Below are 27,802 nucleotides of genomic sequence, written 5' to 3' on the forward strand. Positions count from 1 at the left end.
TTTTTAGTAGTTTATTATAAAATACAGATTTACATAGGAAGGCACTTTGAAACCGTTACAAAATTTCCATGTAAGCTATTGTTTTAGCTGTTCAACAAGCCCAAAATAGTTTTTAGATCACATAAAAAGGTAAAGAATTCTGAACTGCATCCAGTTGTAGTACATTCATTTTCCTAATGAAGAAACACTACACCTGACAACAGTTAATAAGGATCTTGGGTCCATCAGTTGTGTACTGTCAGCGAAGGCAGTAACAGTGTGGGGAGCAGAGACTCCAGGAGATCTAACCCTAAACTCTCATCACACAATACCGTGGAAAGACTGATGCTGTCATGCCTAACCGCATATTTCCTATCCAGAAAGGCTGCAATCCTCCACTTTCTATCTCAAAATCTGAAGACAAACATTAAAACTTGAATAAAATTAAAGGAAATTAAGTATCTACATGAAACCTACTCTATTTCCTCATACTGCAGCTCTCCATAGGCAAGCACCATTTTTTGAAAGTAAAAAAGTTTTTTTCAAAAATCAAATATTCAAGTAGTTAACAACTCAAAACAAAGTTTGTAAACTTTCAACTCCTTGCTGAGTAGTGTCCCTGCACACCTACACTTAGTAATCGATTTCTCCTTCATCACTGCTGATTCGATTCATTAGCTGAGGCTGCTTAAAATCACGGCACTGTTCTCCCCTAGAGCTATGGATCTCACAGCACATATTAACCTACCCAGCCAATGAAGGGAACAGAGCCCCTCAAGTAAGTCCTATGTAATAATTTTTTTTTCCAAGTTCAGTTACACAGAAACTGAAAATTAGAGTGCTGAGAAGTTTCTCTATGGCTCTAACATTAAATACAATTATAAAATAAGATCAAACTACTGATTTACAGTAATGAGTAAACCCTGACTTTTCTCCATTTTGGTAAAATAGATCCTACCAAATCCTTAGCGTTGAAAGCTCAGTCACATGAATTGGATCCAGGAATTCATACTTTTCCAGTGAATCCAAACCTTCAACAGCTATAAACCCTCACACATACACACCTCCTTATGTGATGGGCTTACACTAAGTGTAGATACTACACAACAGGCTAAAGGTCTTCAGGAAAAAATAAAAGTGATACAATTTATTAAATGAATATGTGCATTTGAACAGTTTTGAGATGGCCGAGCCCCAGCTGCTGATTTCAGCTGTAACTGTATTTCCTCACGGGTAAGCTGCCATCCGTATGAACAGCATTCTAGGGCAGGCTGCTCTGTGGCTTCCAACATGAAGCACTACTGGCTCAAGAGAAAGGGAATTCAGGCTCACAGAATTGTATCTCAGTGCTTTACCAGAGTCCAACCTAAGTCACCACTAATTGTATTTTTAGATTATTGCCTTTATTACTGCAAAAGCTACAGATATATGTCACAACCTACATTTTAACAGAAGTTCTGACAGTTCAAAACTGCTCAGCTCTTCCTGAGGCTAAATAATTAATTTCTTTTCTCTCCAGTTACTCCACAGTAAAATAATGCATAAAATTCTATATTCTTTTCAAATAAGGCACTTTGCAAGTTTCTTCTCCAAATACCAGAAGTTTGAGGAAACTTCACTAATTTCACTCATTACTTTATCACTCTTATTCCAACAATAAAACCGGTATTACAAGCTGAGTTACACTCAGTACTCACAATGCTCCAAATGAGGCTTGAGAACATCCAGTATGGCTTTCACAGAACACTCTTTTGCTAAAACAGCTCAGAGTAAGTTATAGCACAGTGTGGTCTTTGGGAATGAAGATCACTGGCATTCCCTACATAGCTCCTACTTTTTGCACCCTGTGGAAGTCAGGTTAAAGTTCAGTCTTGAAGGAACTTGGCAGTTGTCTATATACAAAACCAAGAAATAAATAGCTCAGCAGCTGTATCCAGCTCTGTAACTTAGAGATCCCACAGAAAACAGAAGTTTTTTAGTGATTTGCTCTTTCACTGACAACATCCTGCAGACGTTTTAGTAGAACATCATCATTTTCCTGGCAGAGTCGCTTTGTGGGGGATTCAGTGTCACTGTCAATTGTTATTGCTCGCTTCTTACTCCTGTGTTCACCTTGCTTTATCATATTGTTGATGTCCTTCAAACTCTGCAATCAAGACAAAAATAATGACTTACTCTGACTGCAGTAAAACATCCCTCATTCCCAAGCAGGATCTCTGTATAAAGAAAGTTTCAGTTTACCTTTAGACATTTTAGGAAGTTTACCTAGAACTTTCCATACCCTTCTGACAGTGATTGGCTCAGTGCCAAGAGAGAAGAGCCTGTTGGACCTTGTCACCGTTCCTCAAATCCTGTACCTCTCCCTACTGGCAGCAAGCCAAACTGTCCCTTCTAAAACATTAAGTATTTAGGAAGGAGCACAAAGGAACCAAGGGACTTTTTGGAGTGTTTCTATCAGGGTGTCATGTCAGAGGTCTTCTCAGACACCTGTGCACAGCTTTTCTTCTGTTTTCTGTAACGTTTGCTATTTTTCATTTATTAAACCTTTTACTTTACAAAACACCTCTGAAGAGCAGTCTCGCTACAATTATTTTAAGCCAATCTGCAAGGGCTGGACCCTCAGAGACTGATACATTTACACATGGCTCCCAACACTCGGGCCACCTGTTAAACTGTATCATCTGACTCCCCATCGAGCTTGCTCTATGTCTGAAATATCAGAGAACAACAGGTTATCCTGCACCTTTGAGTGCTGGAGTCTACATACAGAATTCTACCTTTCAGTGCAAAGTGAGATTCATTATAACACATCAGAACTGCACTAGACCACATCCCAATTAGGAGACTAATTAACCCTTTCTGAAACTGATCGCTTTCAGCCTTGTTTTTTTCTCTACCTTGGACGGGCTGCCATTGAATTTGTAGAGCAGAGAAGTTCGAGGTGTGAGGCAGGCGCCGTTCTTGTGAGGCGACACGTACACAGAGTGCTGCTGGGAGATGCGCCGGGGAGACACCGGCTGCTGCCGGATGCTGGGGAACGGCGACAGCGGAGGCGCTTCCATCTGCAAGAGAAGACACGTCTGCACAGCCGCTCAGTCAGAACATCCTGAGGGCACAAACTTCACAGAAGAGGAGATTAATACACTTCCAGGCCTTCTTTAGAATATTTAGAATATGTGACAGTGAAACAACAGATCAAGCAACAGAATTAATCTTCCAGATGCCTTACACAGACAGTCCACAGGCATTTAGGCAAATAGGTATGGCATCGACGTAAAGAAGCTGGAACTGGGTTTGCAAACTGAGCACCATCTGCATTTGTTCTTTTGAAAGGCTGTTAAAGCAAGTGCTAATACCAATACCTCCAACTATCTGACTTGACCCACACCAGGTGACAAGACAATTATTGACAAACATTTAACTGCCAGGAAAAATGACTCTGTGAGTATTAATTCCAAAATACTTTACTTACCACATGATCCTGGTTTGTGATATCATACTTCAGTGCAAACGACTTTACTCTTCCTACATAGACTGCATTGTAAAATTTAATAAGATCTCCTCTCTCCTCTGTTTCTGACTCACTCGAGTTCTCTGCTGCAGACCGTCCCAAGGAGCTGCCAGCTTTCACAGATGAGTCTAACAATAAGAGAGCTTCAGATTTCAAAACTACAGCATTGACAAACCAGGCACTTCAGAGTTGAACTTATGATGTCCAGCTGGCAAGAACTTGTCCATAAATTTACCAGTCAATGAGAAGAATTCAAGAAATGCGCTTGAGCCAGGAGCAGGGTACGCTGCAGGTGGTTATGAACATCAGGAGGAGCTACCAATTGCTGTGAGCAGGCTTGTGGGTTACGGCTAAAAAGGCCAGTATCAACCTTTATTCCAAACTTGGAAATAGTTGTAGCAAGAAACTGTAGCACAACTGACCCCTTGTTCCATGCTTATTTTGGGGAGTGGTAAAAAGCCATTACTTGCTCTTAAAACTAAGTTTTAAGCAGTCTGATAGCTCCCAGCTTTTGGCTTCTCTGAAAGTCTCTTGTGATCAGCTAGCGAAGAACAACTTGGTGCTCAACTCAGATCTGCACCAAGGCAGTCATAACATCATTTTTTTCAGGCATGTTCTGTGGGAAAGGTGCAGCCACACAGCAAGTGTTGTGTTAATGTTTGCTCTCCCTTAATAAAACTGACGTGCTACTGAATACAACCTTCTATGTCTCCTCCATTCTGCTGTCTGCCTGGTATAATAGAGCAACACACAATAGTCTCTGGCAATCAGTGCTCTGAGACAAACATCAAAAGCTCCAGCTGAGACTTATAAGTGACTCCTCTGTCTGTCTGCCTTCCTTCTCTCACAAGACAAGCACAGCTCCTGTGAACTGGTGTCAAAAGAGCGGGAGTTAGTACTGTGTAAAGGAGATATGAGTCCATAAACTGAAGAAAGTCTGGTAGGAAAAGCCAGTAAAGAACATTATAACCAAGTATATTTGTCTGACAAAATACCAGAGCCCAGTGTCACTTTAGACACTCCAAGTCATCTAGTAGCTCTGGAGGTGTCAGATAGGATTTAGATGAGATCAGCACTTTCCACGACCCCGGTAGAACCCTCAACAGGCCTTTAAAAATGGCTCTAATACTCATTAGGGCAGATGAATCCCACCCAGTGGGAATTTGCCACAAAGAACAAACTAAATTCCATGTGTATCCTGGCTACAGATCTGCACATGGGTTCATTTATGATCTGCTCTGCTCATAGGTTCATACATGGGCTTGTGATCTCTCACTTTCCTGACATGTCACTCAGAACAGGCAGGGCACAGTTCTCATGCTTTTCTCAAATACTACTCTTATCCCTTTTCTTCTCTTACCCAGAGCAAAGAAAGCATTACCTATTTTAAAGAAACCTGAATATAAGAAAATGGTGGTCCTGGAGAGTTAGCATTTTTATTTTCTGAAACAAGTTCTCCCCACTTCAGTCTTCAGAATAGGCGCTATTAAAAAAAACCCCACCATAATATTTCAGGTACTGTTTCTCTTCATTCTTTTTTTTTATCAGCATTGCCGTCCAAGAAGAACTACAGTATTACTGACATACTAAGGAAATACTTTCACCCTGAGCAACCAAATTTAAGTAAAAGATATTAAACATTCTTTCCAACTAGGAAGTGTATTTTCCATATCTAATACACAGGAGAGATACTTACAAGATGGTTACTTTTTCAACAATACATTTATTTTCCTTGAATACACTAAAACCCATAAAACTCGCTCCACTTCTTATTACTTGACAGTCCAGTTCTTTAAAAGCCCCAAGTATATTATTGAAAAGAGCTGATTCCTTTGCTGTACTCACCTTCTGTCATCTCCGTATCTGGGTTTGCATTTTTGTCCAATAGGACATCATCAGAACTATTTCTCAACAAGACACTCCTATAAACCTATAAGACACCAGGGAAAAAACACTCTTATCAAGGAAAGCAAGGAAGCCAGGAGACTAGATGAAATCCAACTGAACAGGAACAAGTATTACACTGCAGAGGATTTGACTTCTCTTATGAGCACAAAGACTTCAAAAACCACCTCTGAGCTCTACAGAAAGTAAAGGCAATACTACTGACTTACATGGCTGTTTGCTTGTGGCTGATTTCTGTAACTTTTCATTATGTCCTGAAAAGTTCTTTCCTCTTTGGTTACCTGGAAGAGAAAAGGCTGTTGAAGACCAAGTGCAATCATGAAGACTGGACTGCTCAGGTCCAGTATGTAGCTTTTTGAGGAGTATTACTATAAATACATAATTTTAAAATTTATCTCTGGTGATGAGAGCATGAAAACAACAAAGATTTTTCTTGTTGAGGAATTCCTTGTTTCTTAGCTACTAAAGCTTTTTGTTGCTTATGACACTTATGCATTACTCCTTTCCAAACTTTTCTTCCAGTGACACTTAAAATTAAAAGAAAGGAAATATTATAAAGTCAAAAATGTGTTTTGTGAATTTGAAACTGGATCCCTTAATTTTTCTAAACAGAAAGTGGGGAAATCCTGAACAAGACATTAGGCAGGTATGTACACACATGCAATTTCACCTTGTTTTTTTTTATTTCAAAATAGCTCATTTGTTAAAGTGCTTTGTTTTTCACTCATACCTTTGTAATTTTAAGAGCAGACAAGAACAATTTTTGTACTAGGAGCCAGGAGACAATGTATCAATGTCTCTGGCTAAGCTGTCAGGCCTCACACTGCACTGGAGGCAGCACTCAAAAGCCTGTATTGTAAAAGAAGCCCAAAACAACTGACAAATTACATGATAAAATACAGAGCACTGACTATTAAATGGCGAGCCTAACCCATGCTGCAGTTAAGAGCACAGGTAGTCACAATTTCAACATCAGTTTCCCTCCACACATAGTGCTCCTCTTCATTTGCTCTCAAGAAAAGGTAATCCAGCCTCCTGAATTTTGTGTCTCAATTAGGCTTGATGGACACTGTAACCATCAGCTCAAGTCTGAGTCAAACCAATAGTCCAGCTTCATAATCCAATTTAACACCACCTTAAATTAAAGCTGGCAAATGGAATAAGAAATCAAGTACAACAGGCCACCACCTTAATTCTTCAGCCTGAATCATCAAAAGCTAAAAGAATTTTTGGGAATAGAAACTATCTTACGTAAATTCGCTCCAGCAAATTTCTGCACCTGCCTAATTCTGTAATTGTAATGGAATTTTTAGTTCGGATTACAGAGATTGTCAAGATGATAAATGGGACAGAAAACAAACACAGGGCAATAAGACCACACAGTGCTTAGTCTGTGTCAACCAGTGCTCACTGTGAATGCTCTCAAGGAGAGAAGAAAAACTGTTGAGAATTTCCATAGACAAGCCAGTGAGCTAAGATAGGCAAAACAAGGAAAAAAAACATACTGGGACTTCATCCACTTCTAAGAAGGATCTTCCCCTTCGCCCAGTAATATGACAGGAATGAATCAGTCAAACTGTAAAGGCTGAACACACCCGATGTTTTCAACTGAACATAAGATTGCGCAAATTTCTTAAAACTACATGTTACCTTTGCCATGATATAAAAAGCACAGAGGAGGAGCTGGTCCAAATGCCTGTCCTTCATAAGATCAGCACAATGAACCAACGTGAATTCAAAACATGTCCATATCTTCCTGCGCAAGTCATTGGAAACATCCAGTTTTAAGCACAGATCACGCAAGCGCACACTTGCCAGATGATACACCTGGAAGGAAAAGACACGCAGTAAAGAGTGAAGCCAAACACGCTTATCCTGGCCTGTAGAAGTAAAAGACCTCAAAGCAGAGCTACTCTATAAGGGCCACAAAGATGATTAGAGGGAATGAGAGAGGTCTGGGAGGGTGGGGGTTCTTCAGCCTGGAGAAGGCTCCAGAGAGACCTCAGAGCTTCTTCTGTTGCCTGAAGGGGCTCTAGGAGAGCTGGAGAGGGACTTGGAACAAGGGTGCCAATGGCTTCCCACTGCCAGAGGGCAGAGTTAGATGGGATATTGGGAGGGAACTCTTCCCTGTGAGGGTGCTGAGGCCCTGGCATAGGTTGGCCAGAGAAGTTGTGGCTGCCCTGTCCCTGGAGTGTTCAAGGCCAGACTGGATGGGGCTTGGTCTAGTGGAAAGTGTCCCTGCTCATGGCAGGGGGTGGAATGATTTCATCTTTTAGGTCCTTTCCAACCAAAACCATTCTGGAATTCTGGGATTCAAAGACTAAGCTGTCCACTCTTCAGCTGTTGAATCTCTAATACTTGCAGAAAATCCACCTAAAAACATTATGCCTATAGCTTCTATACCGTATCCCTCACTAACTAATTAGGTACTTTCTTCATGTTGGAAAGCAGGAATTGGTAGTGTCATTTTCACTTGCTCTATTGAATGGGAGCAAGAAAGGGAAGTAGGGAAAAACTATCATCGCGAGTATGATGACCACTGTAAATGGAAGGTCAGAATTTAAAGACAAATGTAAGTCAAGGTTTTAGTTCTTCTGCATAACTAAGGAATTATGTTGCCTATGACATGGTTAGTCAAAACACGGCTACACCTGAAGCACTCCCCAGATGAGAGCAGAACTTCCAAAATGCAACATTCCCAACTGGCAGGTGGCTGATCAATTCTTAATCCTTTCTCAGAGGAACTGCCTGTCACTGGCAAAATTAAAGAACCAATAGTTTAGACAAAGGATGTGGCTTACAAGTGTTTCCAGAAATTATTTTTTGTTTTAAGATGTACCTAAAGATCGTTCATAGTAGAACTTCTAAAGTTCTCTTGTATCTATACAGATACCCTCTAAGGGGAAAACCTCTGAAAATAACTTGCCTAGTAAGAAAATAACAGCATTAAAAATATCTTCTATTATTTTTGAGAGAGACAAGTTTAGGGATATATTCTTTGTAGTCATCTAGACCAAAATATCCCATTTCCTCCAAAGACCCCACACAAAATTCACACTGAAAATGAAAGCAACTAGAAGTAGGTCATCTGAAGTTTCTCTGAAGCACACCCAGTTCCTAACTTAATCTTTAAAACCTGCATTATTTCAGACTCATTCTTTGTAGAAACCTTTAGCTACTGTGTTATTCATCACTGCTTTCTGAGCTTCTGGCCCAGCAAGACCAGCACTGCTGGGTGGACTTAAAAGTGGCAAAGGAGCATCTCCAGATGCTGGATCCACAGCAGTGCTGCTTTGAACGAGCAAGGCACAGGATAATCATCTCATGTCAGATCTGTCTAAGCCTTGCAAACGTGGGGCAATCAAAAGAGCCAAGAGAAGTAAAACCGGAAGTAGAGTATGCTTTTGATATTTATTTATAGAAGCTCCTAATTAAAAAGAAAAAAAAATCTTATGGATGGAAAGGTAAAAACTGGACTCTCCGCAACACTCAACATCTTTTCCCCTCTTCTTCAAGGTATGCAAGAACTGCATGTGCCAAGGGAAAGGCACATGAAGACTGAAAGTAATGGGAACTGCACAGGGAGGCAGGATCCAGCATGGCCACGAGCACAAGTACAGCACCACTTCTGAGTAAGGAGACTCACCTTCCTGTAGAACAGTGCCAAGGAGCCCGTTCTCTTCGGTTTGCTGGCCGCTGGCAGCTGCAGGTCTTGTGCTTGGTTCCCAGGAGGGTGGCAGGGAGCCTGCTCATCCGCTTTACATGCCTGGCCTAAATTAATCGAAATGGGGATCAAGGTGATTCCACCCATGTCATTTGCAATACCTGGAGAGAATACACATATCCAGATATAAACTGGTTGCTCTCCTCATGCTGTAGAGTCAAACAGCAAATCAAACTCATTTATAAACATTTGATACTAAAGACATCTCATCCTCTGCACTACAGTCTAAGAAGACTGTGCGTCAAAGTCTTCAGAAATGGTAAAAATTAGATTCCTGGTAAGGTTTAAAAGGAGAATCTGAATGACCTGTTCTAAAGCTTATCTGAAAGTACAAGGTTTACAAGCAATCACTGTTTCTGTATTTGGTTTTCCAGTCTTTTGGGGGAAGGTGAGCATTCTTTTTTTATTATTATTATTCTTATTGTGCATAATTGGCATCATATCCTATACAGTCCTCATTAGTTTCCTCAGTAATCAAAATCTCTTGCTGAAAATCTCCTTAAACATGAGTAGTGCAGAATTTTTCTTTTCATCTTGAACTATAGACCCAATTTTTAAATTAAGAAATGGCTATAAACTCATTGCTCATGTATCATTTTCAGAAATATTCAAGTATCACCTGTTAGGATGCAAACCCCTCAGGGTCCCATTCACACAGGCTCAGAAGTATTCAGAAATGTGAGGGCCTTCTACAACAACCCAGCCACTCTAGTTTTCTTTCAAGACCCCAGCAAGCCCAACAATCACCCAACTTCCACAAAACAGAAGTCTCACAGTATTTTGCTACTGTTAACATGTAATCCTTATTCAGATGTTCCAGAGCCTTTTGAGCTTATAACAGAGCAAACTAAAACAAATTGCAGTAAATCATTAATGGAGCTGAGAATCAAAGTACTGCTGAATGAGTGTGGTGTAACTAGGAGGAGCACAAACTCCATGATCTTTTCTTCAAGAGGAGAAATCCTCAGTGTGTTTTCCAGGAATCAGATGCCTCCAAGGAGATTATGTCAAAAAAAAAATTTTAGCTTTTTAGTTGTTGTTGGAGCTTAGGATTGCTCCATTTGTTTTCTTTCTCTCAGGGAATTTTCTCCCATGTGTTGTCAAGAGACAAAAAATTGTACTTAGGAGAGACAAAAGAAGTTGCCACAGCTCAGGGGAAGGGTGGGGAAGGGTCCAGCTGGCTACTGTCTTTACCTGGGGGGTTTTTCTCTTTGGAAGGGAAAAGATACCTCAAGATTTTGGCTGGGTGGTGAAGGGCTGGGCTCAGCTCCTCACCCTGTCTTGCTGTCCAACTGCTGTTCACTGGGGGCAGTTCGCTGCCACTGCTGGAGCCCAGCCTGGCACTGCTTCTCCAGCCATGGGTGAGCCTTTGCTCATGAGTGCAGCCACTGAACTGAGACCTTATTGGCACCCTGCCTCATTGGAAAGGACCCTTGCCATCTGTTTGGATGCCTCAGGGGAGAAGACTGGGACGCTGACCCCCAACCCCCTCCATGAGGGTGCATTTCCCCGCCTGTGTGAGGAGACTGCCGCCCTGCCCAGCCCCAGTGTGTCTCTGCTCTGCTCCGGGATTTTTTGCTACACCACAGCCCCCACCCCTGCCTGCTGGAATGCCCCACAGCCTTTGTTGCAGCTGCGGAATTTCTGATACATCTTGTTTACTACTCCAGGATCTGCTCGTGTCTGCTGTTCCAGCTGCTGCTCAGAGGTTCCCACTACAGCTCCTTTCATTGTCCAGAGGTGCACCGGGAGCGGCAGCTTCCCGCGAGTTTCCAAAGGAAGCCCCTTGTCCATCCCTTCCGCCAGCCCGCCCGCCCGCCGTTACCGTGTGGAGAGAGCGGCCGAGCTCGCAGCACAGCGCCCCCTGCAGCCGCGGGGGAATCATCGCACCGGCCCTGCCCGGCCGGGAGCCACCAGCGCCCCTGCCGGCCGTGCCCGGAACTGCACCAAAGGGGAAGGTGCCTGCGGCCGGGAGACGGCTGGCACTGGGTCTCTGGGTCTGTTTGTTGTTGTTTGTTTGCCTTGTTACACACACACACAGATGTAAAGAACTGCTATTCCTTTTCCCAGAGCTTTGCCTGAAAGCCCTGTAATTTCAAAGTTATAATAATTTGGAGGGAAGGGATATTCTCCATTCCAAGGGAGGCACCCACCTTCCTTGGCAGACACCTGTCTTTCAAAACCAACACAACTGTTGTTGACAGAGTACCTGGTTTTTCAGAAAGAAAAAGCAATACGCTTTCAAGATGCATGGTTGGTCTAAGCATATCTTAAGAGCAAAGAAAACATCCTAGTAGAGATGAAAAACAACAGTAATTCCTACCATGCAGTGGGATAGTGACCTTCTGTCTTGCTTTTCCTGGTCCTGGAGTGGTTGTCATGGTCAGCACTGTCTGGGCAGGAGATGTGGACACGTTTTCAGCACCAATGCTTGATGCTGGAGCAATTGTCAGCTTAGTTCCTTTCGCTGAGATTTTTTCCATCTGCATTTCTTTGGGGCTGTCATCTCCAAAGAGCCTTCTCTTAGCACTTCCAGCTGTAGGAGAACTGTAGCGCTCATGAACGGAGATTGGAGACAATGGCTGCATGTCTGGCATGTCAAAGAAGAAAAAATAAACCCAACAAAACCTTAACAACAGCAGCTTAATGGAAATACCTCTGCAGAGAAGGGGAAAGGATACCTTCCAACTACGCCAGCAGAGATCACTTGTAGCTCAGGCCTGCTCGCGGAGTTCACTGTTCTGAGGTGATAATAACAAGATCTACAGTCTGACTGACTCCTTCTGCAGTCACCCCAGACAGGGCAGTTCTGCCATCAGGTATCACATGGAAGTTGAGCAGCCACTCTGATCCACAGAGACTGAGGAACACACAGGATCACAGCTACTTAATTCAGTTAGCCTAGCAATTAGTAATATTTGCAAGTGTTACTCCTGTGAACACATTCCTCTACAGGAACCCTGACCACATTCCTTGGACATGCTGTCTTCCCTGTGTGCTGGCTTTTAAACTCTCTCTAAACTGCCCCCAGTCAGGTGACTCCACCCTCACACAGCCCCCGTTCCTCTCATGCTCTTCTGTTGCTTTCTAACATTTACTCCAGTAGTAAGCCTGAAGTACACAGCACTAACATAAAGTCTTCTGTTCACAGGCTTTTTGCATTTCTCCTGCAGTCTATGACAATAAGAGTGACAACAGCTTCCTATTTCCCATGAATCAGAAATTATCTGGATAACTGGCCAGGTAAGATTGACTGGAGACCTTACTTCTAACTGCCAAGATGGTTCTCTTGGTACCAAAGGTAAATAAACATTTCCTTCCCCCACCATCCTCCAACTGAATTTAGGAGAAGCCTCTAGTACCATATTCTCATATACAAAGCTGTGTCTCACACAGTCTCCCCCACATGTAAGACACCATCTCCAGTCTGGCTCCTCTTACGTCACTGAACCCTAACACTTACAGCAACTGGTTGTACATCCCCTTCCTAAGGAGTATTTAAAAAAAACCACCAAACAGTCTTGTTTGTTGCCAGACAAACACCGAAGGAGACAACACGACACAAGTCGAGACAACATGGACTACCAGTCCATGGTGCACCTGCAAGAACATATGGACCAGTGTCTGGGATACAACGAAAGCAGCAATTCCTAGCTAGAGAAGGACGCAAAGGAAACAGCAGTGCTGGCACTGCTTCTGCACCCTCACTGTCAGGAGACAGTTCTGTGTGAGATCCAGGGATCTGCAAAGAGCAGTTGTTCAGAGGACAGAACACTGTAGGCACACTGCAGAAAGCAGGAATAAATGTAGCTCTGTCATTACATTAAAAAAAAGGTTACCTAAAATCCAGTCAATCTCACTGAGCATAAACTAACAGAAAGCAAAAAAAAAAAAAAACAAAAAAACCTGCTCAAAAAATTTGAACATCAACGGACAATAAGTAATTAGATGACAACCCACCTCAGAGTAAGATCACCCTGGCATCAAATCAGCAGCAAAACCTACTCCAGTCCAGAAAGGAAGCACAGTCACCACTGTCTGCTGCCAGTGAGTGACAGCACTGGTTTGACTGGGTGCATCTAGACCTTTGCTTGATCAAATAAACTTCATGATTCCGAACACTCAATTCAGATTCAAGGTTGCTTTTTGCAATTACAAAGAGGTTTAAAACCCCTCTCCCCAAATTCACACATTCAAATAATATCAGAAGCCTTAAATGTACCTCGTCTTAAACTCCCACCAAGATCTGTCCGAACCTCTTTCACTCGAGGATGAATTATGGGAGACAACGGCATCATGGGCAAGTGCCCAAACCCACTTCCTCCATTGCTGGCCTCAAAATTACTGGGAAATATTACCTGAAAAACAAGAAATGTCGGTGTAAGATAACAAATTAATTTCCCTTTGTGACAATCTATTAATAGAAGATTTTCTGCAGTAATGGTCTCATTTGAACAGCTTTCAAAACTGGATAAAAAAAGTGAGAAAAAGAACATGAATTTCCTAGTAAAAGGAATGAGATCACATACTTCTTCACAGGTTGGGACTTTGTTTTCTGAGGCCTCAAGTGCTTTCCAGAGTGCTGAGTTCCGAGTCCAGGCCAGACTCTCCAGAATCTGTTCCTCTATGCTATTGAGGTGCTTCACCATGTCTCTGGAAAGTCCTTCCTCCGACCGAATCAGCACTTCAATAACCTGATGGCAATGACACACACACACAGAGCAATGCCACACTGCTCATGTTTAACACCATCAAACTGTTATTTATTTAAGGCTCCTGGTCAAAATGTCAACTCAGTTTGAGCTTCAGCCTCGTCCTCACATCTTCATCTTCCCCAGCCCTCTTCTGATCCCTCTGTTTTTAAACCCCTTTCCCAAAGCAACCTGGGAGCCAGAAGAGGACAGTAGATACGGCATCAGCGCAGAACAATCATGGGGTTTTTAGGGCCCTCTCTCACCACTGCTAACTGTGCACACACAGCACTTACCTGGGTGATGTGATTCAGTTACAGCTGCTCAGCAGGGGATGTGACAGCCCCAGCATTTCAGCTCTCCTTCCTTGCAAACAAGCAGCCCATAACATGAGGAGCTGAAAACCACTGCTTTAAAGTTAAATTTAGGAAGCATTGAGAACCCTTAACATGGACAAATGGGGGGTGAACAGAGCTGACTGATCCCCTGCAGTATCATATTCAGACACAAGATCCACCCTGTGTTATTCCTGTCAGAGGAGCATTCAGCCTGTTTTTCTAAACCTCCAGAGATGGAAATGCCATAAAAGTTTCCTGGAAGATCAATTGATATGTTCAGTTATTCCTGCTACAGAAGGTACACCAGAGAACAAAGTTACAAATAACACAAGTCTCTCTTGTGTGAGACCTTTGCGATGGCAATTTCTGTCCAAATAAGAGTGCTGCAAGAATATACATTGAATAGGTGAGAAAATTCAAATCAAACATAAATATGTTTCACAAAGTTGGATGTGCACCAGTTTTGATGGAGGCTACCAACAGCCACAGCAATACTGACAGATTTGCTACAGCTCCAGCACTGCCCTACAGATGAGGAGTAAAGGAAAAACAAAGGATAGAATGTGAACCAGCTTTCCCAAAGGCTTCCATTTTTTGGTTGCTGTTATCTAAACAGAACTACTTGATTTATTCAGAACTAACCCCAGTAAGCTGCAAGGCATCCAGCAAAAACCGGAGGCATATGCATAGATGATAAAAGGATTGAAGCAGTCAAAAATCAAGTTACACTGGAAGTGGGGGAAATGTGGTTATACAGAGAGCAAAACCAGAGAACACCCTGGTATTAGAAAGATACTCTATGTTCTGTTACATAAAGGAACAAGCCTGTGATAAGTAGTAGTGGCCAAAGGCAACATTTCAGATCTGTATCTGCTATTTCAGAACTACACTGTAGTCAATAAATATAAATATCAAGAAAAAATATATGCTTGAAGGCTTTAGTCTAGTAAAAGTGGATGAGCAGTATGTTACAGCTCAGTACTGTTAACAAAATGGTTTTTTTTCTTTATATTTCAGCTTCAGCTTTGGCATTACACCTTCCAAGCAATACATTTCAGGGCAGCCAGCATTTAGAACAGGCCTAATGCACAGTTATTATGAGTCCTTGTCTTACACAATTCCCTACAGAGGAAGAGCATCAACCTCTATTGACTCTCAATCCAGTAATATGCCATTTTTAATACAGATCCTGTCGTAAGCCAGTGTTTATTTACCTTATAGAAATAGAATGGCCTGAGGTCAAGAACTTCAATGATCCAGGGGAAGGTGCGAGGGGAGCTGTAAGCGAAGAGCACAATCTCCAAGCAGCATGCCAGGAGGGAGCGGTGAAAGAGATCCTGTTCCAGGAGAGCCTGGAGAGACACAGAAAATGCCATTGGCCTCAGATTTGGGAAACAGAAGTTGAAATTTTGTGGCGCTAACACTACACGGCTTATTGTTGAAAAGAAGCTGGCTTCTTCTCCCATCCACCACCTCCTTTTTACAGGGAAGCTGAGGAGACCAGAAGTAGAGTAACAACACCAAAATTACTACATTTTGCATGCTATGGACAAATGAACCGGCCTCCTTGCTGTGCATCATAGAGCGGAACAAATGCAGTGCTGCCTAGCATGAAGTATTGATACTGATCATTGAATAAAGAAGAAAATAAAAGTTATCTGTGATAACATAGTTGTGATTCTAGAAGGCAACACATATTCAGATGTTTAGTTGAGACAGTTATATTGGTTCAAATAGTAGAAGAAAAATACACTTTGGCCGCTCCCATGTATTTCCCCTTTTTAGTATTAACAATATACACAGGGTGCTTTACAGTGCATTGTTCTGGAACTGCCTGAAGATAAACTCCAAGAAACAGTTAAAAAAGTGTTCAAATCTTTCACTGTTCTTTACTTACAGTCAGATCCTTCCCATGCAATCTCCGTGTTTCTTGCACCATTATAGTCTCCAAGATTTTATAGTACAAGATCTCTGCCAGTTTTAATCTGTTTACAGCAAAATCTGAAATTTAAAATCAACAGCGATGAAATCCAATGCCACTGGCACAAACAGGGTTAAGACTAAACTGACCAGCACCTGTCCTCGTCCAAAATAGTAGTTCATGTACATACAGACTTTGCAAACAAAAAAAAAAGTTCAAAAATCCACCGGTCCCAAGTACAGCATGAAATTCCATAAATATTTTAAAGGATTATTTATTGTAATAACTTCTTGTGATGTAATTTTGGAATAATAATTTTCCTATTTGCTTTCAGTTTCCTTTAAATTTTAAAGCTAACAAGAATGCAAGTTTTCACTTGTTAAGAGTTGCTTTTCCATGGCTTCTTGGTTATCCCAGTTTGAACTGCAGCCTTGGGTTTACTCTGCCATACACTTTTATTCTTTACAGTGTACTGTTTGACAGTGGCAGTTATCTGCTTGGGCATATCCTGGGATAAAATCAGCTCCACTATGTTAAATACAGAAAACAGTGTAGGCATGCATTCTGTTTGCCCTGGTTTAGTATTTTGAAACACGCCACGCCTTTCACTCCATACCTATGTGAGATCCTGGCTGCTCATCCGTTGACTGAGTGTAGCTGCAACAGAAGGTCTCACCAATCTCCTTCACTCTGCTCATGATGCTTTCCAAGGGGTTGCGGGCACAAGACCTGAAGCCAAAGGCAAAAAAAGCCTTTGCATAAATTAATATCCAGTTAAAAAAAATAAATATCAAGAAATAACCATAAACAACCATAAAACCAAAATAAAAAGATAAGCCAATTATACCGAGCGTTCCTCATCAGCAAGAACCCACCACAAACATCAAACATAAACATGTATTGTGTCCTCTCTTCCTAACAGGGCCAGGGAGGATACGCAGATCCTGGAACAAATGCAGGAGAAAGCAAGAACTACAGCAGCACAGTGAGGAGAAAGATGAACCTGCCAGGAGTAAGGATGCTACAACAGGAAACCAACCAACCAAAGGCACTCATGACACCACACAGGCCAGGCTCAGTTTGAGGGAGCACAGAAAAGCTCAGAGGGAAGAGGCAGCAGCATCTTCCCATTTCCTACCAAGACTGGGAGAACTGATGAACTCCACATTGTCACTGTCACAAAAAAGGGCCATAGTATCTCTGGCTGGAGATCTCTTTCTGAATGCTTCTGAATTTTCCAGCAACTCTGTTTTAGAGGACAGTGGCCTGTGGCTGGTGTCAAATTAAGACACTAAACTACTCCGAAAAGCTAGAACTAAAATCAGCTAAGGTTTCTCTTTGAACAAAGCTTTCTAATTAACTTCAAAGCTTTTTCCATGGAATTTTCATTTTAAAAAGAAAATACTGAACAGCATAGAATATTACACAGTCCGAACTACAGTTCCTCCATTTCTTCCAGGGACACCATATATATACGGCAGTGCTTGCTGAACTCGTATCCAAGATGAGCAAAGTACTCATCACAGCTCTTGCCAAAGGTTTACTCAATTCCTGTTCCCATTTTAACATCTACCTCTCTCTTGACAGTCTGGTTTATGATTTGGAACAAATACATGCTTTATTAGAGATTAAAGACACATTAATGTCTTAATTGTATAGTATAAATAGTATCAGTCCTTACAAAAAAATCAAAGAAACATTCAAAACAAATGCATCCCACAGAGCACAGCTTTAAACTTAAGAACAAGTGCTAGCAAAACTTTCAAATTTACATAACTCCAAAGATGAGAACAGTAAGTAATATTTTTCACCTGTTTATGATGGTTACTTTAAAAGAACATTGGTTCTGCACGTCAAATATTAGGTGCTAATACTAAATGTCCATTTTGATTTGTAAAGATACACCTGGGAGACCTTATACCATAATACAGCAGGACCTTAACTTGGAAAAATATTAGGCAAACACCCAGCATCTTTACAGGTATTTACTATTCAATTGCTCCTTTTTATGAGCTATGCTCAGGGAAGAAGGCAGTAATCTGAAGCGTGCTGAGGGAACAGCCACCTCAACATCCCGAGTGGGAAACATGGCTGCTGCTATTCCAGGTCAGTAGTGACAGTGACCAGGGTCACTGTGAGGCTCATCCTTGTGCCATGGGGTTAGACCAACACACCTAGTAGCGTGAAGGAAAAATGGGCAGCCTGTAGGCTGCTTTTAGTTTTATCTTCCCAGCTGAGGGCAAAGACTGCAGCTTGTTCACCTGAACACTTCCGCCCTTCCTCCAAAACCTCTGCCAACATGGTTATTACCACATCTTTCAGTTGACAAGTACTTGTTTAAAATGTAAACAAACAAAAAAGGCATTTGGCTTTCAAGCAGACAGACAAATCAACATCAGCAAAAGCTGCAGTTCCATTAACACAATGGTGGTGACAAGTCACATGGGAGGGTGTGTGTTCAGCCACCCTTCTCCAGACCAGATCATCTAGAAAACAGAAGATCCTTCAGCAAGAAACAATACAGGAGCACAGACCAAAATATTCTGCCCCGAAGAAAAAAAAAAAAAAAAAAGCTAAAAGATGAGTTTCTGAGTCAATGAGCAGCTGAAGTGGACATACTCACTCAAAAATAGCTGTAAGTTGTTCACTTGGTGCATTTTTCAACCCAGCCACCATGCTCTGCAAACGGCTCACACTCTGTGTGGCCGAAGCCACAGGAGTGATGGTAGCTTCCTTTTCTCGCAGGTATCTTCTGCCAGTCAGGGGAGTTGAAGGTGCAAATGACCTTTTCTGTCAGACAGAGAAAAATAATAAATAGAAATCAGCCAACAATCACCTTCCAAATGAGCATCTCCTGCAAAATTCCTTCAAAGATTAAAATAACACCACTAGTAAAACCACGTGAAGGCATCATCGAACCTGTGAGCTCAGAAGTGACTAAAAATGAGCCAGTTTTCCCAGGACTCCATCAATGTAACAAATCTTTGAGCAGCCAGAAATTAACCCAAAGAGATTTTACAACTAAAACACAGTAAAACAAGACCAAAAATTTTAAAACCTGTAAATTTTTAGGCTCATTTGAACAGCGAAAATACAGCGTGACCAAGAGAAGCACACGTCTCCATTCTCAGACCCTGATTGCATCAGCTGGGTGACACAGGGAGTAGGTGGTAGAGCTGCCCAGGAGAGGTTCACAGGAGAACATTCCCTGGGAAATGGGCCTCCCTTCATCGAAAGGATGAAGTGGCACTGAGCAGATGGAGCTGCGTGGACTGCGCTTTACCTATGTGTATCCTGCTCTCTCGAAGTGACACAATGAAGTTTTTGGATTCAATTACCTGAACTGACAACATTATGAAGATACAAGGCAAATAATGAGAAAAGGTTAAGCCTGCAGGCATCACGCATGAACAGTGATATTATCATACTACAGAAACTGAAGCCCAGCTTTAATAAAACCCATTCCAAACTCCCATCTTTAATTTGCATGAATATGAAATACACTTATATTTGGGAGAAAAGGCCAAGACATATGATTCATTTACACTAGCACCAGCATCTTGGAATAAGAATTCTTCTTTTTAATTGACATGTAAATCAAACAGCATATGGTTCTTTCACATAGCCAGTACTATTTTCCCCTCATCCAAGATTAAAAAGTAATCAAGCAACTGTTTTCCTGCATGTCAACTTCATTAAATACATTTTACATTTTTAGACATACTGAAACATTAACTCTGTTTATAGGCTACTTTTTGTAATGAATAGAGGCTTTATTGAAGTTTATGCACGAATCTTATTTTCCGTAGAAGAGCAGGAAAGCTGACTTTTCCTTTCCTAATTAGGGAAATAGTGGGAAAACAAATTAATTCAGTGTCATGGTATGATTATGGGGTATAAATGAAGCTTGATCAAAACAAATATCTACATATCTGGGTATTAATTACTTACTGATTTTTCTTGGACAAAGCCAGACCATACATATGAAAGTGGTCTCATTCTGTTTAAGGAAGAGTTATTTGAAAAATTCCACAAGAAAGCAAATACCACCTTTTCTCCATAGCAAGACAACACTGAAGCCTGTATTCACTATCTTCCTCTCAGGAAGAAGAAATTTCAAGTCATCTCAACGATTCAAGGAGTGTATAAGGGCGGGAAAACTTGAAAGAGAACTTCAGGTGAGCTTGCCATGTTAAATGAATCACCTTTTCAAAATGCTGCTGCAGATGACACTCCATGTGAGCTCTTGCTGCCGTTTTCTCTCCTGGCACATCTGCAGGGAATTTTCGAGTACCAATTTCTTCTTCAGCTTCAGCTCCCAGGAAAACTCTCTCATCAAAGTCACCCACGGTCAGAACATACTCTTCATACTCTTTATTCAGTGCTTTGCTGAAAGAGAAGCCCAGGTGGGATACAAAAGGTTTAACTGCTGAAGAAACAAAGAAAGTGCCCCAGGGATCACAGGTACAACCCCAAACCAACACAGGGTCAGAGTTCCATGCTCTGGATAGCAGTGCTACTCCCACCTCCCCAGTCCTCCCTGCCTGCCCCTGGACCCAAAACCTCTCCAGGATCACTGCAGGAATCACTCTTCCACCAGCATTTGGATCTCAGTAGGAAAAGAGAAAAACCAATTTTGTTTTCATGCCAGTTGTGAATAAACCAGTGCGGAAGTGCTCAGCTGGTCAGAGGTTAAATCTGTGCACACACAGAGCAACCAAGGAGAACTGCACCCTACTCGCTCAGCTGGATTTCTGGGTTTGCCACTCTGTAGCCCATAATTTTCCTAATGGTGCAGAGGAGGGGGAAGCGAGGAGTTACCTGCCTGGGTTTTATTTCTAAAACCATCACTGACATGTGAGACCAAACAAATCCTTCATATTCTTTATTCCAGCAAAGTCAACTGGAAAAAAAGGAATATTTAATGCCCCCAAGGTTGCAAAGCTTTAAACATATCCTTGGGAAGTAGAATGGAACTTCTGGATGAAAATCAGAAATGGTTTGCATCAATAACCCTGCCTGCAGCTGGGCCAGGAATGCAGTTCCAGCACATATAATAATAGAATTAAACAATGTATTCATGACACAAGCAACCCTGTGATCCCAGAGGAAACCTGACTGTATCACACGTTTAGCTGCCCCATGTCTTTTAGGAAAAAGTAAAAGTTTGTGGAAAGTTGGACAAAAAAATACAACCCAGAGATGCTTACAAGCGTCAGACTACTCACAAAAGAACAGGGAGTACAGTAAAATTCCATCTGACAGTGTTACTGAAGGAATACTATTAATTTTAAAGTAGAAATACTAAGAGAAATTCCATGTTCAATGATCAAAGAAATGAGTTTATATCTAAACTGAGGTATTATCTGCATTGTTAAATAAATTGAGTCTTTGCACAAAATTCCCAAAGCAAAGCAGCAAGTTAAAAGCTCACAAACAAAAGGCAAAAAAAAAAAAATTAGTAGGTATTTTAAAAAAATATTAAAAAAAACCTGACAAGGATTTTCTATAGTTTGCATTTAAAGCAGCTTTCAGAGTTGCATTCAAAGTTTCTGAAACAACTACACTTGCCTCCCACAGAAACTGTTCACCTCTTTTTTGTGGTTTTGCAACTGTTTTTTCCTTTTGAGTCCGTCTGCCCAGACTTAGATCCACAGATTTATACACTCAGTTAGAGATAGAGAAATAAATTTAGAGATTTCCCTATCTGGGCATAAGACATGTCTAGAAACACGTGTGACCTTTAGAGACAAGGTTATGATTTGCTTTACATTATTCAAAGGTTACAGTTGCCAGAAAATCAGAGCAAGCAGGAAAAAACCTGACATCAAGAAAGAATCTCTGCAGCTTGAACTCCTGACATCGACCACACCTTGGATCTAGAAAGTGTTTCAGCCAGAGAGCAGCTTTAATGGTCAAATAATCAAAACCCATTAGAAATGGCAAGACAAAGGAACAGGAAAACTGAGATTTAGAACACAAAGGCCTCTGCTTTAGACATGAGCCAAGCCCTATGATTAAGAACAAAATCTGTAACTTACCTATTTTCTGTGAAGTTGCAAAGATCCAACAGACAATCTCCTTTTAAGATCTAAGAATAAAAAGCAGAAATAGCTTAGATAATAAAATCAAAACTGTTTCAAGTTTGAGGGCATGACGGTTTTAGTAAAAAAAGGAAAGGAGATTTAGGTGCATAACTGGACTCTCTGCCTAGACCAAAGGGCTACAGCACCATTACCAAGACAGAGTACAAAGCCCAACTGGATCCAAGCTCCAGACAAATTCACTGCTCAGAGCCAGCCCTGCAATGTGACATCTGTTCACTGCTGGGTTAGGGACTGACTTGATGAGCAACTACAAAGAAGCTTCCACAGAGCTTGGAAAACATTTCCAGGATCAGAACTAGACAGGACAATTTGTACATCCGCAACCTCAACCTCTCCTTCCAAAGCATTTTGCTCAACTTCAAGACAAGCAGCAGGACCCACACTCCCATGACAGACATCCCATACGATTATTTCACAAGGAGATCGCTTTTTCTTTGCCTGAAGAAAGCACCATCCTTCATGACTCTGTTTCACACTGCCAAGAAAGGAAAGCTAAGATTCTTCACTGACACAAAAAGCTGAAATAGAGGAGACCCTACAGCAAACAGCATTAAAAGTATCAGGGAATTCTGCTCCTGCTAAAACACAAAGAAAACCTGAGCCAGCCTGAGTTCCTTTGCTCATTAACAAGTTCCTTTGCTCATTTCCTTTCCTCTCCCCTGCGGAACCTGTAGGACTTAAATGGTCTTGAGACTACCACGTGCTCAAAAAACTCACGAGATGTACCTTCCTATCAAACAGCTTTGCAATGTATGGTTTGAAGTAGTGCTCCTTTATGCCTTTTGCTTCCACAAGGAGCCCGTCATGCAGCTCACAGAGCATGGCAATGATGCAGGGAGGATCCTCAGAGGCTTTGATCTCCAGAGTGTGGAATTCCACTGGTAAGCCTGGGAACCAGGAGGAGGGGGAAGACAACCAACTTTCAACTTCTTTTCAAATGAGCCAAGAGAACAAAGCACAGTTGATTGTAAATAATCTGTCCCCACCATACCTTTAAATGACGGATTTAGCAAATCTCTTCTGTGTGGACACAGAAGGACATTGGCAAAAATCAGGTCCAAGCAGCACAGAAGTAAATGATAGGAATTTACTAAATCATCTCCAATCATACGGAAATTACCTTTAAGAGACAGCACATCATGTCAAGCAACACAACAGAAGTTCACAGCTGGGAATGTATACAAACCATGCAGGCAAAGCAAGCAGCCTACCCTTAGTGTACACAAAGAGAGTCCAGCAGAAGTTGAAGAGATCTTTGATGCTGCATGGCACCCGCCTGACAACGAGAAAAATGGGGGGAGAAGTTACTCTTCAGTTCCAGGAAGCCAAACCTTGTTCTACAGTACAAATTTCATTCCATTTCCCTCCTCAAAAGAACAGCTGGAGCTGCTGCCTTAATTCCACACTAAGGCACAGTCTAAGCTGTATGTCCTGAGTTCAGCTCTCACTGCCTGAGAGACAGTGCCTGACCTGGCTACACAGTGTCCTGCACACCTCCACAAGTTCCCGACCCTGTTTCCAAGCCCAAGGCTGCCTCTGGCCTCTGAGCCTGACACGCTATCCTGCTGGTGTCACACCTCCCCCAGAACCCTCCTGCAGCCACAGGTGGGGAGGTGACAAAGGCTATATATATTCCAGTGATGGTTTTTCCAAAATATTTTACTAAAGCATCAGCCATCCCTTCAGTACAGGCTTGTACTACAGCTCAGCTGCTGACTCCTGTTTGGAGCAGAACTATCCAAGCCCATGGAGCTGGAAGACCAAGGAAGACATGACTCAGCCCACAGAGCAGCCAAAGCCATGGTGGCACCAACCAATACTGCTCTGAGAAAGGAACATGAACACAGCAGCTCCCCCTGCACTCTGCCTGTGGATGGGGAGCTACACTGGAGCATTGGACCAGAACAATTATCCATCCTCACATCCAGAGAACCCACATGAACTGACAAAAACACCTTGCAGATTCACAGCTTGGTTCCCTCAGACCCAAGGTTCCATTCTCACTACAAAGCTCTCACAGCTACATATTCTTGCAGGAAGTATGGACAAGCTCCTTCCAATAAGGCAGATGCTCCATGTGTGTGTGCAAGATGACACCACACGTTCCCAAATTCGTCATAAAAATGAGCACATCAGCTGTAACTTCCTCCCATTTGGTGTTCCCACTCATCTGGCAAGCATGGCAAACACCTGACAGTGTGGAGGTCACAGGGATGTGACAGCCCCCGAGCAGAGCGATCATGGTGTGATACCAACCCACTGCCAGCACTGTGCCAAGACAAAACACTCCTGTGCTACTTCAGCTCTTTCTGCTAAACGTTTAAAGAGCTGATCCCACTGCAGCTCGGAGCTACCCCACCTCATGGTACCGCTCCCCACCACACCCTGACATTCCCACTGGGGGACAGTTCCTCCGTTACAGCAGCTGGATGTGAAGCCCAGATGACCCGAGCTGCACCCACCGGGGTCAGGAGCGGCTCTGCATTCACTGCATTTCAGAGTCAGAGACCCCACCACTTTGGAAATTAATTTTCATAAACTCATATTGGGTGTAACTCCTTCCAGGGAAAAGTTACATCGAATCTAAAAAATACCTCTGTTTCCTGCTTCGATGCGGTTTGGAGGTTTCTTCATAAGGGTTTTGAAATATATCAAAAAATATTGGTTCAAACTTCTTGAAAATCACGGTTGACACTTCAAAATTTCTCTCCAGCCTCTCAACTCGTTCTCGGAATTCCTGGGGCAGGTTTGACATGTCCATCCATTTCTTCATTTTGCTAAAAAACTGAATTAAACTTAAAAGAAAAAAGAAAAGTCTGCTTTGAGCTTTAACTAACTTCCATTCTGAAATTTTAAAATGCCAAAATGCAACATATTTACTCCTTTAATGACTGACGTGATTACTACTGTAAGTTTACAACTTATTTTGATATGATTCCCAAACTGCATATGTTATCAGCTGTTTGCTCTTCATCACGCTGGGGTTTCTCCTTGACTCTCTTTAAGGCATGGGAACATTAATTTGATGTGGACGCTGCCAGCATGGCCGTGTAGAGCAGGGCAGTGGTGGACAGCAAAGTGCACGCGCTGCTCTGTGTGTGTTGAGGTGGAGGCAGGACAGGCAACAAAATAAGCCAAGAATGGATGCCTGTCAAAGTTACCTGCACAAAAACCTGTCAGCTGGGGATGTAAATAACCGACGCCCCCTCCAGCAGCTCAGCGGGGAGGGAGGGAGGTCTTTAAATGGAACGAGCAACATTCCGGCTCCGTGTTTCCAGGTCAGAGCCACAGCGACAGGGGAGCACAAGGTGAGTTCTGTGATCACCAGTGCTGTGTTCCCAGAAAAACCAACAGCTGCCAGCACTCCGTCGGGATTTGGCCTGAATCCTGAGTCAGACACACGCTGCACCGGGATGGCACGCGCCGAGGTGTTTGCGGTCTAATTAACTACAGAGAGAAACAACTGGCATGTGTAGAACTGCTGCTGGTCGGGCATAGATGTCTTCCCAAAGGCTGGAAGTTGGAAATTACGTATTTGCATCTAATTTCCATCTGTAATAAAAGCGAATTTACTGCTTTTACCCCGCCGCGGCTGGCAGCGCTGGGAGCGAAGGAGCGGCACCTGGATTAGCGGCTTGGGCAGAGCGGAGCAGGGCGCTCCCGGCGCTGAGCGCTCGGCCCCGGCAGGGGCCGGCCCGGCGGGCGGGGCGCTCACCTGAGGCGGGCGGGGCGCTCACCTGAGGCGGGCGGGGCGCTCACCTGAGGCGGGCGGGGCGCTCACCTGAGGCGTGCGGAGCGCAGGATGCGGGTCAGGGAGACGCCGTTCCCCTCCATCGGGCTGCTCCCCACGGTGGGCACGCGGCTCCGGCGGCAAGCGACGTACAGCGCGCAGACCAGCCAGTGCAGCGCTTCGCCCTGCGGGCAGGGGCGCCGCGGTCACCGGGGCAGCGCCGCGCCCCGCGGGCTCGGCCGGGGCGGGACCGCGCCCGCGCCCGCCCCCGCCCGCCCTGCCCCGCTCACCTCCAGGCTGTACGTGCCCCGTAGCGCCGTGAAGTCGCGCAGCGCCTCGGCCGCGCTCGCCGCGTCCAGGTTGAGCTCCCGACAGAGCCGCTCCACGGCGGCGCCGGGATCGACGGCCCCCGGGCGGGACATGGCGGCGGACCGCGCGCCAAAACCGCCGGAAGCGCGGGGCCGCTTCCGCCGCGGGGAGGGGGCGGGGCGGGGGCGGGGCCGGTTCCGCCGCGGGGAGGGGGCGGGGCGGGGGCGGGGGCGGGGCCGGGAACCCGCGCGGGGGCGGTCGGGGTCACCCGGGGTCACCCGCGGTCGCCGGGGGTCCCCCGTGTGCCAGCGGCCGCTCGGTGCTGGCGGCTGCTCGCGGCGCGTTTCCGCGCACGGCTCCGGGCCACGCAGCGCCCTGGGCCACCTGTGGGTGCGGCGCCTTCTCGGCGGCCTCCGCGCCCCGCGCACGCCCCCCTGCAGGGCCGGGAGCCGCCCCCGCTCCCGGGCCGCGGCCGCGCTCCCCGTCACTCGTGGCGCGGCCCCGCCTCGACCCCGGGCGAGGCGGGTGGCTCAGCGGTCCCAGGTGCCGGTTCCACTGGAACGGGCGCCGACGGACGGAGCCCCCTTGGGAGCGCTACGTGGCCGTGGGAATACCGCCCGCCCCCGCGGGCAGGGGAGCGGCTCCCGCACCACTGGAAGGGGCTGTAGTCACGCAGCATCCGCAGCGCTGTTCCGGGGATAGAGAACAGGGCTCGGAAACCCCCTGTCGCTGGAGGACGCCTGAAGCAATCCCCCTCCTGCCTGGAGGGCGTGGGACGGAGAACACGCGGAGCGCGCCCGGGGCGGGCGTGGCGGATCCCCCTCCCCGGTACCTGCGGTGATGCGAGGATGCTCAGAGGAGCGTGCGGGACCCGGCACCGCCGCACCCGCTCATTCGGCAGCCCCGGCCCCGACCTCCGGCCCCACTCACAGTTTCCGGGGTTCGTTTTCTTGAAAATGCCTTTTTGCAAAGCGCAGAGATCAGTTCGTGGGATCTGCAGGCTGGAGGGGCCGCTCCCTCACCGAGAATCAGGTCAGCTCCACGCTTTCCAAAATGTTACTTTCAATAAAACCCAGCCTTAATCCAAAATCTAAATCTGTTTGGAAAAAGATTTGCCATAAGAGCATGGAAAACTGCCTGTCATGAGCAGACAGGAAATGTGTTTCATTTGGAGTAATGAGGCTATGTGTCCCACAGGCTTATTTATTCCTTCTGGACCAGAGATGTGTCTTCCTCTGGGTCAGCCAAGCTTTGTTTTTTGTGCATCTCTTCCTCTATCAGGAATCTCTGTCCTTTTCTGGAGGGGAAAAAAGTCACTGTGAGGCTTTCCTTTAAAATTTTGTTTTCCCAAAGAGTAAAGGCCATTCCTGTACAATGTCACTCTGCGCTATAGCACAGCCAGCTGAAAAACTCGATAACCAATGTTTGGCAAGAGCCCAGAGAGAGGAGAGGCTGGAGCATCTGCCATGGCTCTCACTCCCTTCAGCTGCTCCTGCAACAGGTCCAGGACACTGCTCTTTCTTGAATCCCTCTGAAAGCTCATGCTGGGCTTGCCTGAACTGCGTTCAGGCAGGCTGGGACTGAGTT

The 27,802-nt window shown here is 44.2% G+C and overlaps 1 protein-coding gene across 3 annotated transcripts; it reads right to left on the bottom strand.

The window, feature by feature from the left end:
* Positions 1 to 26,328, bottom strand: RBL1 (RB transcriptional corepressor like 1). Of its 3 annotated transcripts, XM_066198789.1 has the most exons (22): positions 26,197 to 26,328; positions 25,958 to 26,091; positions 24,771 to 24,971; positions 23,388 to 23,452; positions 23,168 to 23,296; positions 22,903 to 23,063; positions 22,111 to 22,160; positions 20,275 to 20,458; positions 18,693 to 18,859; positions 16,686 to 16,798; positions 16,046 to 16,149; positions 15,363 to 15,500; positions 13,649 to 13,813; positions 13,342 to 13,477; positions 11,443 to 11,709; positions 9,042 to 9,220; positions 7,046 to 7,222; positions 5,605 to 5,676; positions 5,336 to 5,420; positions 3,452 to 3,618; positions 2,877 to 3,041; positions 1 to 2,125 (listed from the first exon to the last, which is right to left on the bottom strand). In XM_066198789.1, the coding sequence occupies exons 1-22, from the start codon at positions 26,326 to 26,328 to the stop codon at positions 1,955 to 1,957; spliced, it is 3,162 nt and encodes a 1,053-aa protein (XP_066054886.1). In that variant the 3' UTR covers positions 1 to 1,954. The 3 variants fall into 3 exon arrangements, with proteins under 3 accessions (XP_066054886.1, XP_066054883.1, XP_066054885.1); XM_066198786.1 differs by lacking the exon at positions 26,197 to 26,328 and having other exon boundaries at positions 9,042 to 9,166; positions 25,958 to 26,010; XM_066198788.1 differs by lacking the exons at positions 1 to 2,125; positions 2,877 to 3,041; positions 26,197 to 26,328 and having other exon boundaries at positions 3,586 to 4,361; positions 25,958 to 26,010.
* Between the last annotated feature and the right edge of the window lie 1,474 nt (positions 26,329 to 27,802).

The sequence above is a fragment of the Chamaea fasciata genome, unplaced genomic scaffold (assembly GCF_029207755.1).
Source record: "Chamaea fasciata isolate MVZ Bird 193981 ecotype frontalis unplaced genomic scaffold, bChaFas1.0.hap1 SCAF_17, whole genome shotgun sequence".
NCBI lineage: Eukaryota > Metazoa > Chordata > Aves > Passeriformes > Sylviidae > Chamaea > Chamaea fasciata.